This window comes from Notolepis coatsorum (genome assembly GCF_963971535.1).
Source record: "Notolepis coatsorum genome assembly, chromosome: 3".
Taxonomy (NCBI): Eukaryota; Metazoa; Chordata; class Actinopteri; order Aulopiformes; family Paralepididae; genus Notolepis; species Notolepis coatsorum.
In genome coordinates, this window is record NC_140167.1 from 34,685,139 (window position 1) to 34,698,568 (window position 13,430).

The window sequence follows — 13,430 nt, forward strand, 5'->3', positions numbered from 1 at the left end:
CTGGATTATTGTGAAACGGGGCCATGTTTAACATGGTATAGCGCACAAACTAAGGTATATAGAAATACACAGTTTTTTGTCCCTAGAAGAATAGAATATACGATGGGTCTGCAAACATCGTGAAAATGGTCAATAACACTGGCGCCAGGGAGTAAAGATGGAAAAACAGCGTGGCAGTCAATTAGTTAAGAAAGAAAACGGATTAATGCTTCAGGTCTAGGGCTGACCTGAATGCTTCAAAGCTTCACACTCTGCCATGGTAATCAACACCAAAATCAAGATTGCATGTTATTTTTTTAATCACCCCCAAAAAATTGCATCAGCATAAGAAATAACTTCTAGAAGATCTGGTTATATCGATCGCAGAGGGAACTTTTGTTCCCCCGACTGATGACTGGAAGGTAGTTGCTGTCTTCAAGGCAGCCAACTGTGGTTCCACCCCCTTCTGAGCTCAGCCAACCACAAGCACTGTTCACCAGCCAATGATTTATTGAGCCTTCCAGACAGATAACTACAGTATGAGCAGATAGCTGCTAGGTAATGGGCGCTTCCTTCCAGGCAGCAAACATGTACAGGCCAGTCTACTGGGCAGCTTAAACAATTACAGTTAAAGATGTCCAATGGAGTTTTCTTGGAAACAGCTGTTTATATTGACATTTCCACTTAAATAGACAAGAGCTTTCTATTGTATTGATAGTCTACAAGCTGAATAAATCTCATCATACCTCATATATAGTTTTTGCAAAGTCCATTTCTGATTTTGCTCTCGCTTTCACCTTCACTTTTGGCGAAGTTGTCATGAGTTCGACCTCCTTTGATTGCCAAGAAGATTTTGAGGGAGATTGAATTGATTGATTGAAAAGTTTATTAACAGATTGCAGAATGGGTACAGTACAGTACAGCTCAATACATACAATTGTTAAGAGGATGCAGACCTGAGAAAGACTTTCATCTTGTTTCCATCAGGGTCCCCCATTTTCAATTCATCATATGACACACATGACATACAGATAGACAGTACTGCTACATCTATACATTTATGACATACCAGATTTTCAAATACAGTACTGTTTGTGATACTAAAAAAATCCAGAAGAAGAGTAATATATACATTTGACATAGAAACTGTGCATTGGGGGAGGTTGGGTAGGTGGGGTGGGGCTGTACATTGGAGGTGGGGGGGGGTTGGGTAGGGGGGGGGGACACTGTACATTGGAATACTGACATACATTTGACATGGAAACTGTACATTGGAGGAGGTTGGGTAGGTGGGGTGGGGTTGGGTGGGGCTGTACATTGGAATACTGACAAAGCCATGCTTGGTCTTTATTGTACAACTGGGTTAGGACATTTGTAGGGGCCAGTTTTGAATTGCAGTCTCCCGTAGGTGTTCTTTGAGAGTGTTTTTGAAGGTGGGTAGTGATTTACATTCCTTTACAGCTTTGGGTAGGGCGTTCCACATTGTTGTGGCATAATTGCAAAACGTGTTTAGTCCCTTGTTTGAGCCGAATCTGGGTTTTACATGATTTGTGGAGCTCCCTCTGGTGTTGTGATCGTGGTATTCACTGACCTTTGGGAAGTATTTTGACATGTACATGGGTACCTTGGTCGTGTAGTGTATCTTGTAGACCAGGCCCATTGCAAGTTGCTGTACTCTGTCGTCTACTCTAAGCCATCCTAGGTTGGCAAAGTGTGCAGGGGTGAGGTGGGTTCTAACTTCTAGGAGTCAGGTCAAGCAGTAGTCTGACTAGTTTGTTTTGAGATGTTTGTAATTTGGTTTTTAGTGCCTTTGAGGTGCTTTGGTTTGATTGATTGATTGATTGAAAACTTTATTAACAGATTGCAGAATGGGTACAATACAGTACAGCTCAATACACACAATTGTTAAGGGGATGCAGACCAGAGAAAGACTTTCGTCTTGTTTACATCAGGGTCCCCCATTTTCAATTCATCAGGACATATGACATACATGACATACAGATAGTCAGTACTGCTACATCTATACATTTATGACATACCAGATTTGCAAATACAGTACTGTTTGTGATACAGAAGGAGTCAGGAAAAGGGAGTATATACATTTGACGTAGAAACTGTACATTGGAGGAGGTTGGGTGGGGGGGGTTGGGTACACTGGGATATTGACAACCATACTGGGTAATCTACATTGGAGGTGGTTGGGGGGGGGGGGGGGGCACACTGTATAAACAAGCAAAACTGTACATTGAGGGGGGGGGGGACACACTGTACAAACAAACAAAATTGTACATTGGACTATTGACAAAACCATACTAGGTAGATGACTGTACATTGGAGGGGGTTGGGTTAGGATATTTACAGGGGCCAGTGTTGAATTGCAGTCTCCCGTAGGTGTCCCTTGAGAGAGGTTTTGAAAGTGGGTAGTGATCCACATTCCTTTACAGCTTTGGGTAGGGCGTTCCACATTGATGTGGCATAATTGCGAAACGTGTTTAGTCCCTTATTTGAGCCGAATCTGGGTTTAACATGATTTGTGGAGCTCCCTCTGGTGTTGTGATCGTGGTATTCACTGACCTTTGGGAAGTATTTTGACATGTACATGGGTACCTTGGTCGTGTAGTGTATCTTGTAGACCAGGCCCATTGCAAGTTGCTGTACTCTGTCGTCTACTCTAAGCCATCCTAGGTTGTCAAAGTGGGCAGGGGTGAGGTGGGTTCTAGGAGTAAGGTCAAGCAGTAGTCTGACCAGTTTGTTTTGAGATGTTTGTAATTTTGTTTTTAGCGCCTTTGAGGTGCTTTGGTACCATGAGGTGCAAGCATAGTCGTAGTACCCCTGAATGAGTGCTCCTGCCAGAGTCTTCAGTGTATTCTTGTTTACCAGAGAGGAGATCCGGTACAAGAATCGAGTTCGTTGGTTGACTTTTTTTATTACATTGGATGCCATTTTGTCACAGGAGAGATTAGCCTCTAGGATGGAACCCAAGTAGGTAATTTCATCTTTCCTTGTGACAATATTGTCACCCACTGTAACTGAGAAGCCGTCGGTCTTGCTGAGTTTGTTATTTGAACCGAAGAGAATGGACTCTGTTTTGCCCATGTGTAATGATAGTTTGTTATCAGCGAGCCATATGCAGATTCTACCTAGATTGTATAGACAAATCAATTTGAAGCACAAGGCCATGTTCACATGCTTCAAGTGCACTATTTTTGTGTTCTACGTCACCCCTGTATATGTGACGAACATGATATGCAATTTTCGGGGATCCATTTTCTCCTACTGTGCGCTATAGTGACAATTTCATCAACTAGTGGTCAAAAACGCCATTGGATGGATACCTTTAATGTCAGATGCCTACCAGGTAAAGATCCAATATAGGGGCAGTCTGCTAGGCAGGCAAATGGTACATACGTTATCCTAACCAATGATAGATCATGTCTGGTGCCTGCCAGGCAGCAAAGCAATAAAGGGGCAGTCTGATAGATAGCAAAGTTATGTCAAACCATACAGGCATTGAAGTAGGTGTGGGTGATATGAGCGAAAAATTATATTGGTATTTTTCATAAAAGATGTATATATATATTTGTTTTCTTTTTTTGGGGGGGGGGGGGGGGATTTGTGTATTTTTCACCCATCCCAATTTAGTCGTTATGCCAATTCCCTTCCTGGTCGTTGCGCGCATTGCCCCACTGTCGGCCTGGGGAGGGTGTAGAACTACCACATGCCTCCTTTGATACATGTGGAGTCGCCAGCCACTTCTTTTCACCTTGACAGCGAGGAGTTTCACTGGGGGAACGTAACGCGTGCAGAGGTTCACGCAATTTCCCCCAGATCCCCTCCCTGCTTAACAGGCACCCCGACCGACCAGTAGGAGTCGCAGTTTACAAAGACCAGGACACATACCCCACCGGCTTCCCACCCGCTAACACTGTCAATTGTGTTAGTAGGGACAACTGACCAAGCCAGAATCTCTGCGGTGGTAGGCAAGTGCTTAGTCCACTGCGCTACCCAGCCGCCCATAAAAGATGTTTTTTTTTTTTTTTTTATCTTTTTCCCCCTCCATTTTCCTCCGATTTTCTCCCATCCCAATGTTAGTCATATGCCAATTCCCAGTCCCTTCCTGGTCGCTGCGCACTTACCCCCCACAGTCAGATCATCTGGGAGAGTGGAGGCTACCACGTGCTTCCTCCGACACACGTCCAGCCAATCACCGCTTCTTTTCACCTGGCAGCGCGGATTCTCATTGAGAGGGCGTAGCGTGTGGGAGGATCACACTATCCCCCTCAAGTCCTATCCGCGCTTAGCAGGCGCCCCGACCGAACTGTAGGAGTCGCTGTTTACAACGACCCGGACCCACCCCGCCAGCTTCTCCCACCCTCTAATACAGCCAATTGTATTAGTGCGGACGGCCAGCCAAGCTGGTGACAACCCCGGAGCTGTGAGCTGGCTTCGAACAGGCGAATCCAGCTCACAGCTCCGGGGTTGGTGACGAACGCAATCTCCGAGCGGCCACCTAACCGCATAAAAGATGTATATTAATATTTTTTCTTCTGGCATAGAAAGTAACTGTTAACATAAAGTAAGATGTTAGAACAGAGTTAGAACAGCGTTAGAACAGCGCAAAATGGAGGGTTTTACAAATGGTTTAGGTAACAGCCGGAAAATGTTTATGTGTTTAGCTAAGCTCCTTCTTCTCCCTCCTGCAATCATGTAAATAAAAAAAGCTGTGGCAAGTTGTGATCTGGCAAACATTTATTTTCACTGGTGAGAGTCAGCAAGCATGCTAGCCAGTTAACTTGCTACCGTTAACTACCTCTGTAAACAAGTGTGCGCTGCTGCTCCTACTGCGTGATCCCAGAGGGTGATTCTTTGAATAAAATAAACTGGAATTCGATGGCAACTCTGAATTTAATAACGGTCCAGTTCGGACCGCCGATTTATGTGGAGCGGCCTCGAATCCCAAACCTTCTTATTTGTCTCAAACGCCAACAACCCATTAGGTCATTGGAGCAGGTGTTGTTGTATCAGGATGTGTGATTGGCTGATGTGCAGATTATTATCGATATCATCGCAGACTGATGTCATATCACCTTCCCCTACAGCCAAGTATGACTAGATAGCTTCTAGACAGCCTAAATAATGCTGGATAATGGGCACTACATTTCAGGAAGCAAATCCGTACACTGACCTATATATGTACAGTATGCTAGGCAGCCAACTCATTAAGATACCAACAAGACAACCACAACAATTACAGAATGCCAGATGCCTGCCATCAGAAATGCAGTACAACAGCAGTCTGCTAGGCAGCCAAATGGCACATTGAGGCTGACTTGGTTGGTACTGTAGACTACTTCAAGGCAGCAGAAACAATGATACCTCATGCTGGAAATTATATCGGGCCTTCCAGGCAGCCTAGCATTAGTGAATAGCATCCAGACAGCTTAAAACGGGAACATTGGATTTTTGGCATCCTAGATCTACCCCCTCGATGACCTTTATTGCTTTGCTGCCTGGCAGGCATCAGACATGATTTATCATTGCTTCGGCTGCCTGAAAGGCTCAATGTGCCATGCGGCTGCCTAGCAGACTGCCCTTACAGTGCGTTATCGCCTAGCTGGCATCGGACACTGTCCATCATTGTTTAAGCTGCCTTGAGGCACACGTTCAAATGTAAATGTAATAATGTTGGCTGCCTAGGAGGCTTTGGGTGTTATTACACTGCCCAGCAGACTGCCTTGGACTGCCTGGAATGTAGCAGACATGATCGATCATTGTTTAAGCTGCCTTAGTCTACCAAGACACGGCTGTGTGAAATGTCCAATGAGCCATTTCGCTGCCTAACAGACTGCCCCTGTATTGCCCCGCCTGGTAGGCATGTAAAAGTAACCATTTTAATTGTTCGGACTGCCTTAAAGCCATCTGTATTATTTGGCTGCCTAGGAGGCTTGCAGTGTCATTTTGCTGCCTAGCAGACAGCCCTGTACTGGCTTGCTCCCTGAAAGGAAGCACCCATTACCCAGCATTCTTTAGACTGTCTAGCTCAATACATCATTGGCTGGCAAACACGAGCGCAGAATGGGGTTTAGCGGCGGCTGTCTTCCAGTCATCAGTTAGGTTCCCTCCGCACTGTGATCACCGTGACCCAATACTTGTGATACGGTGTGCAATCAGGAAGTTTGTTGTATGGGTTATTCCTTCAAACTGTACCTAGATGTATAAGCAACCACACATGACATTAAATCATCTTACTAGTTAAAAAATATTATGAACAAATTTCAAATGATTTCCAGACCTCAAACATACAATTAGCAAATTTCATGGCTTTTCCAGATTGTAGGAACCCTGGCTGTTCTTATTTCATATTAAGACAATTACATATGACTTAGTTAGCTTTGCTTTAAGATGAATGTGTGTGTGTGTGTGTGTGTGTGTGTGTGTGTGTGTGTGTGTGTGTGTGTGTGTGTGTGTGCCCACCAGGGCTGCGGTGGTGGCGTTCCATCCAGATGTAGCAGTTGTTCTGGGCCACTCCGGTCTGGGAGTCGAGGAACGGCAGGCGCACGCTGCGCTCGGCACACAGACGGGCGTTGTAGCTGCGGCACTGTTCAATGGCCTCCTTATAGAACTGGTCACCCAACCTGTGGGGGCAGCGTTCACAGCAGAGGTCAGGCACACTGAGAGATGTGATTGACACACACACACACACACACACAGAGGCACACAGCCTCACCACTGGCTGTGTGGCGTGGAGAGAATTGATAGAACCGAGAGGTATGTGGCTGACCAGAAATGTGACAGCACACGTTCAGCATCCAAGATCTGAGGAATGTCACTGTTTAAACCGGCATGAATGATAGTGGCCTGACGCTCAGCGACACATGATCCAGCTATAAAAGACCTTTGTAGCCTCCATTTAAACCCATCTGAGAAAGAAAAACAAGCTTTGAGATGACAAGGACACAATAAAAGCAATGGGAACCCCATTAGCCTCCGAGAGCTGTTCACACAACTCTCTGTGGAAGGTGGAAGTACACTTCTGTACTTCCACAGAGTACAGACTGTACCCCCCCTCCCACTGAGAACACAATCAAGGATGCAGGATCAAGGGCCATCCCCCTAGCGACAGGCCGCGATACAAATTACACCGCCTGCCTGTAATCAGGTTGATCAAAGTATCCAGCTCACAAACGGGCCCCTTCTCTTGTGTCTTCAGCTAGCCATTAGGGGGAATGTGTAGGAGGCGCAGCAGAATGGCCTCCAACTGCGTTGCTCTCTGGCTCCTCTGGCTCAACTTCGCAGTGACATGACTTTGGTGTGTTGTCACGACCTCTGGGTCTGTGGGCTTTGGTCACGTGACCCGATTCTACACAGTATGTGAGCTATGGTGGCTATTTAGGGCACTGCTGAATCAATGAGGAGGGGGATGATCGAGCAGGGGCATCACCACGGGGGAACGCCCGGTCGGATTTTAGGCTATAGTCTCTCGTGTAACGATAAGGTGGCCAGTTGTATTGTTAGGGAAATATTTGGTGAATGAAGTGCCCGGTGCCCATGTTCCTCACGTTCGTGCCACCTCTCCTTGTGCCAGTCCCTCGGGCTTTCAATGTTAATATTCAGAGTGAAGTGGGGGGAGGAGGATATTTCACATTCAAGCCCTCAGTCGCTGCCACACGACTGGTATGGTAATTAGCCTACTTAATTAATCTCAGCAGAACGCCTAGCACAAGGGCAGGTTCTAGTAATCAACGATGAGGGTAAACGGTGCCGTCTGAATCTATGACACGATGGCACCACACCATCTGATATGTATGCATGTACTACCGCGGCACGTCTCCACTCCAGCGGTGGCCGAGACCACCTACCCCGACCGGCGGTTAAACGGGAACACCGACCCTGACCGGCGGTCGACAGGAACGCCGGAGGGCGAAATGGGGGAGAGAGAGAGAGAGGATCACGGTGGTTCTTCCAAGCCTCAACGCGGCAACTCCGCGTCCGCATAATGAATTTCCCCCCACATGTTCTCAATTACATTATTAGCAGGCAGCCATTTTGAAATGAAACTAATGAGCTGCCGGCTGTAGACAGCGTGCCTGCAGTCTCAAAGTAGAACTGGAGGGGGGGGGGGGGGGGGGGGGGGGGGGGGGCTGACTTTTCTCTCTCCTGCTTCTCACCATCTATTCTAGACACCCACCCCTTCTTCTCTCTCTCTCTCTCTCTCTCTCTCTCTGTCCTTCTTCCTCTCCTGGATGGGGCTATACTTCCAGCAGATAAGCAGCCATGTTTGGAATGCTGTCCTGCACAAAGACCATGGCTCTGCGGGCGACACAAAGCCAGTGTTTGAGTGCTCTGGGAGAGGGAGACAGGGAGAAGGAGACAGGGAGAGAGAGACAGGGAGATGCTACGTGTCTGTGCCACTGAGAAGAGTAAACAGTCCCAGGTACACAGGAGGAGAAGTGTGACAAAGAGAGAGAGGGAGAACAGAGGTAAGGAAAGGAGAGAGGAGTAGAGAAAAGGAGAGAGAGAATAATAAATGGCAAGAAAGGAGAGGGTTTGAAATCAAACGAGAGAGAGAGAGAGAGAGAGAGAGAGAGAGAGAGAGAGAGAGAGAAACAGACAAGAGGTTAAAACCTAACCATCAAGATAGTAGTGACCAATAACTACTGGGCTATTGTTTTCCTTTCTCATGTTGCAATCTGACAGTTAGTGGCTTCTGTGTGGTAAATAAACATGGTCTGTGCTGCTCTCTGCCTTGTAAACACATCACGCGGTGGTGATCGGCGCATACAGTGTGCCAAGCTACAACCTCCGCGTTGAGGTGTGCTTACTAGCCTCTAAAATGCAGGAATTTTTACAAGATGAATCACACCGGGTTGGTTATACTCAAAACAGATTGGCCACATAGTTGAGCAGACAAGAGGTTTGATACGTCAACAGACCAGTGGCCTATTCAAGGTGGTAAACTGAGGGTAGAAACTTAAAAAGTAAATTGAACACCGTTTAAGAATCTCCGATATTGAATCAAATGAAATTCAAATGGGCTTTATGAAAAGGACCAAGGTGCTTCTTGTTAAAGCAAATCTAAATCTAAAGCTGTCTATAAAACGGTAAAGACAGTGATAATAATAAAAGTGAAACTATTTTATACGCAGCTCTGTTATTTCAACACTTGGGAGTGCAGTGGTGTGTTTTCCCACTGAGAGTACGTTGTGTACATTAGAGCCATTCCCTCATAACAACATACAGTGCTGATGAGATATGGTGATATGGTGTGACGTATCGGTTTACTAAAAAACAGACGACTCCTAAATGGTCCCTGAAGTGGGCTCAGCTACGAGTGCATACTCAAAAGGTTAGGCACTGTGAAGCCGAGAGCGACGCTCCCGGGATCACTCCAGTGAAGAAGACAGCGGTGAGGCAGTGGGGATACCAAGAGAAAAAAAGTGCTGAGGGGGAAAAGGAAAACAAACACGGCGGCTTAAAGGCACTTGGAAAAGCTGCTCCACTGCCAGGCGCTGGCTGTCAGTGTGACGCCGTGTTTCTCTCCATCAGAGCGAAGCCCGCTTAGAGCAGCAGGTGCTGCTGGCCTATAGGTGAGAGATCTTTCTAACACTTGTAATGAGTGACGATGAGCCCACACCTCCCGAGAGCCGTGACAGTCGACCTTCTCTCTCTCTCTCTCTTGCAATCTCTCTCCCTCTCATTTTGTCTCGTGTTGTAAATGCAGCGCATCCTTCCTTCACAGCGGTGCGCTTATCAGCATCTTTCCAATGAGCAACACTGGGCAGATACATGTTTTCACGTCACTTGCCGTATGAACTGTTTTATTTTTAATTTTGTATACAGACCACATCACAAACATCGGCCATAACAGAACACGGCATCATCAGATATCAGTAGCGGCTAGAAACATCCATACGGGTGCAGCCCTCCTCTGGTCTGCACACTCAACAGACTCTCTTGCATGTCTCTGTAATCTCCGCTGTCCGTCATCTAGGGGGCTTTTGTGAGATACTCAAGTGGTCCGAGACTGGCTCCACTGACGGCAATAAGACACCAGTGTAGAAGTAGAGCAAACTACAAGACGGATACTTTATGCGTGTTTGGAAACTAAAAAGGCACCCCAGAGCCAGAGGCATGCGCTACACACACACACACACACACACACACACACACACACACACACACTTGAAGGCGGATGGTTGAGTGTGCGTACGAGTGGGAGGAACAAAAGCAAATCTCGTGGCCAGTGGGGCCTCCGCTATCAGTGTGTTCCTGTCAACGGTTCGCTGTGTGTGTCACATGGCTGCGTCCTTATAGTGCGCGCAAATGTGTTATAACACACATTTTGCATAGTTGGCGACGAAACCACACTTCCCAGAAGCGAAGTGATCTTCAGACATGATATATAGACTACCAAGAACCCAATGTCCCGTCCACCACCGTTCCGAGCAATGAGGTCTGAGGAAACCACGGAGCTCTGGACACTCAAGATATTTTTTAAACATAAAGAAATAAGATAAAGACGAATACATTGTGTCTCCGCTCTGTTCACAAGGTCTTTCAGATACACAGGTGTGCTGCTGCTTCACAGGAAGCCAGAGCTGCCACATAACGAGAGAGGAGAAAGAGGAGGAGGAGGAGGGCCTACACAGTGACTGCATCCTGACAACAACAACCTCCTGATTACACCAATCAGCACGACACAGCCGGGGCGAGGGCAGGAGGAGAAGCAGACCATCATACACCTCCACACACACACACCGCGGCGCCGGCCACCAGCAACCGTGACTCACTCAGAAGGTTCACTAAAAGCAGCAGTGACAAACTGACAATTTTAAATGTGCCATTCCTGAGGTTCTGATTGGTTGCTACGGTACAGAGAGCTGTGGCCTGGCTGGGGAGATGAGATATAAAGGGGGGGGGGGGATACGGAAACCTCTCAGACTAGAGTTCTAATGAATGAGAGAACAGGCTTTTATGAGAAGCTTTATTAAATATTCCGACCTCCATCTTATCGGCCGCTTTCTGGAGATCAGATGCCTTTCTCCCCTGCGTCTACAAGACCACAGACGTCACACACACACACGCACCACACACACACACACACCTCTCGAAATACTTTCATGTTATGTACCACAGTTTCTACAGCAAAGTCAACCTTCATTTCCCCAAAGTGAAGTCTTTAATAAAAAAAATTATAAAAAAGGTCAAACCAGTCCACGGGAGCAAAATCCAATTAGTGTCGAGTGTGACTAATTATAATCTGACAAACGTGTGAAATGAAGTCAGAAACCCAAGACAGAGGCTAATTATAGCAGATTGAAACACTTCATTAAGCTCAGCTTATAGCAAGGACACATTCCACATTAGAATGCTAAAACCTCCCGGAGATGAAACCGCAGCTCGGCGATGTGTGCAACACACCTTTAATCCACTTGAATACAAGACATAGCAGCCTAATAATAATAATAATATAATGAGAAATGCAATTTGCTGCGTAATGCAATTTGCTCTAATTCACAAGACAGTTAGAAGAGAGGAATGAACGGACATGTGTGGCAATGGGATTAGAGCCATAAGGAAGTATTCCTCATACTCATAACTGCAGATGGAAATTTGACTAACTCATCAGTCCATAACTAGCGCTTCCTATAGGCTGGCTAGGGCAACAGTCTCCCCACAATTTGAATATTATCCACATGGTTTGGAGATTTGCACATTGTGCAGCCAAAGAGCCCCTGTTGGGACTAGTGTCCAAAATCCTTCAATTGCACCTCTGTTATAACGCGCTCTTGTGTTCTGTAATAACGTGATAACAACAACAATGGTGAGTATTGGTGTTGCATGGTCCACTCGTCCATTACGAGGTCCACAGGGGTGCCAGGGTACCTCCATGGAGCAGCAGATGGATCTAGTCTGTGGCCAACACTTCCTCTCTGGCGGAGCATCTCTTGACAGATGGGCCCAGGATCCTGGACCAAGCTAATCTCCACCACTCCTCCACTTAAAGGCACAGTCGAGCCCTTACTCTGACTCAAGCACTGTACAGTGTACACAGCCCAAGAGATCCAAGGAGGTGACTGACAGCCAATTAATGTAGACCACATCCTGCTGGTAGCACAGCTGAGAGGCTTATAAGAAATGCCAAAATAATAATCCATCTTCAATAAAAACAGACAGACTCAACAACAGTGAGGAAACAGGACAATAATGTATTATTTTAACTTGACATGTCTGACCAGTGGAATTGGTGTAAAACAACAGAACAAAGGAGGAATGGAGATAAAGGTGGACCGTCGCTTTGAAGAGGGATACTGTAATTAATGATCTCACGGGCTATTTGAGCGCTGACTGGCAGCCTATTTCCAATGAGGAGATCAGATAGCTGAGACTTTTTCGATTTCGAGAGAAGGCATGCGAATGCAAAATGCCTCCTCCCTTCGCTTTCACCGGGTCCTGTCCTGACCACGTCTGCGCTCCTCGGAGGAGCCAAAGTTGACATGTCGACAATTCACACCAACTATAACGACTCTAGGAATGTCAAAATGTTATTCAGTACATGCAAGCGATTAAAAAAAACAGACTTTAATCATTCGATGCAGTGCAAGGCACGTTGTCGACACTTTTCAGATACATTTATAGCCCCAGAAAGACGACATTCTGTGCGTTCCGACTGAGGTTCGTATGGAGGAACGGCTCTTCTAATGCATACAAAATGTCACGTCGCTTGAAGCACATGTTTCAGACTAAATGTACAATCTTGTCAAATAAAAAAGAACTATACAAGGCTACTTTGCAATGCAAGAAATCTATAAATCGCATTAAGACAGTTTAATCTGCCATATGCATATGACTTGCAATAACATGCACAAACAGTCCTGTTTTATCTACAAGTTGGCAACAAAGTAATTGTACAGAATTTCTGTAATGTGCCAAATTACTTACGCTTTTAGTGGATTCTGAATGACAGCCGCCATTTTGCTACAATGTAACGCAATATCAGCGTCTTGCAGTTCTGAGGGAAACCTACGAAAAAGTAGCCAATCAGAGCTCGGGTTAAAATGAAGCACCAATACATCTGCGGTATACATGAATAGGGCGTGGCTTACGGGGTAAACTGTCAAAAATTATTTTAAAGGGTTTTCCCTAGTATTTATATTGTACACAACTGAATTCCAAGACTTTTAAAGAGACCCTGAGCCTGCAAGAATATAGGCTACATAGGGAATTCCTTTTTTAATTATATATATATATATATATCGTTTTATGTGCAGTACAAAGTATCAACAAGGAACCATGTAGGACTATTTCATTATTCTTTCCAAAATATATAAATCATTTATCATTATTGAGCACCAAGTAAATCAGTTTCACTAATTTTATCGGAGGCTGCAGTTCAACATATGGACACACACTTGACACACAGAATAGGTCAATTCCAGACAATTAAAAGC

At 45.8% G+C, this 13,430-nt stretch overlaps 1 protein-coding gene across 1 annotated transcript in view; it reads right to left on the reverse strand.

Annotated features, from left to right (window-relative positions):
* LOC311225212 (zinc finger protein DPF3-like) overlaps positions 1–12,953 on the reverse strand; it is a gene marked incomplete at its 5' end in the record, with an annotated part of 37,921 nt that extends 24,968 nt beyond the window's left edge. The window contains 2 exons of the mRNA XM_084310420.1: positions 6,454–6,614; positions 12,922–12,953. Of these exons, the coding sequence (XP_084166546.1) occupies positions 6,454–6,614; positions 12,922–12,953 (193 nt within the window). The remainder of the gene's footprint in view (positions 1–6,453; positions 6,615–12,921) is intronic.
* Between the last annotated feature and the right edge of the window lie 477 nt (positions 12,954–13,430).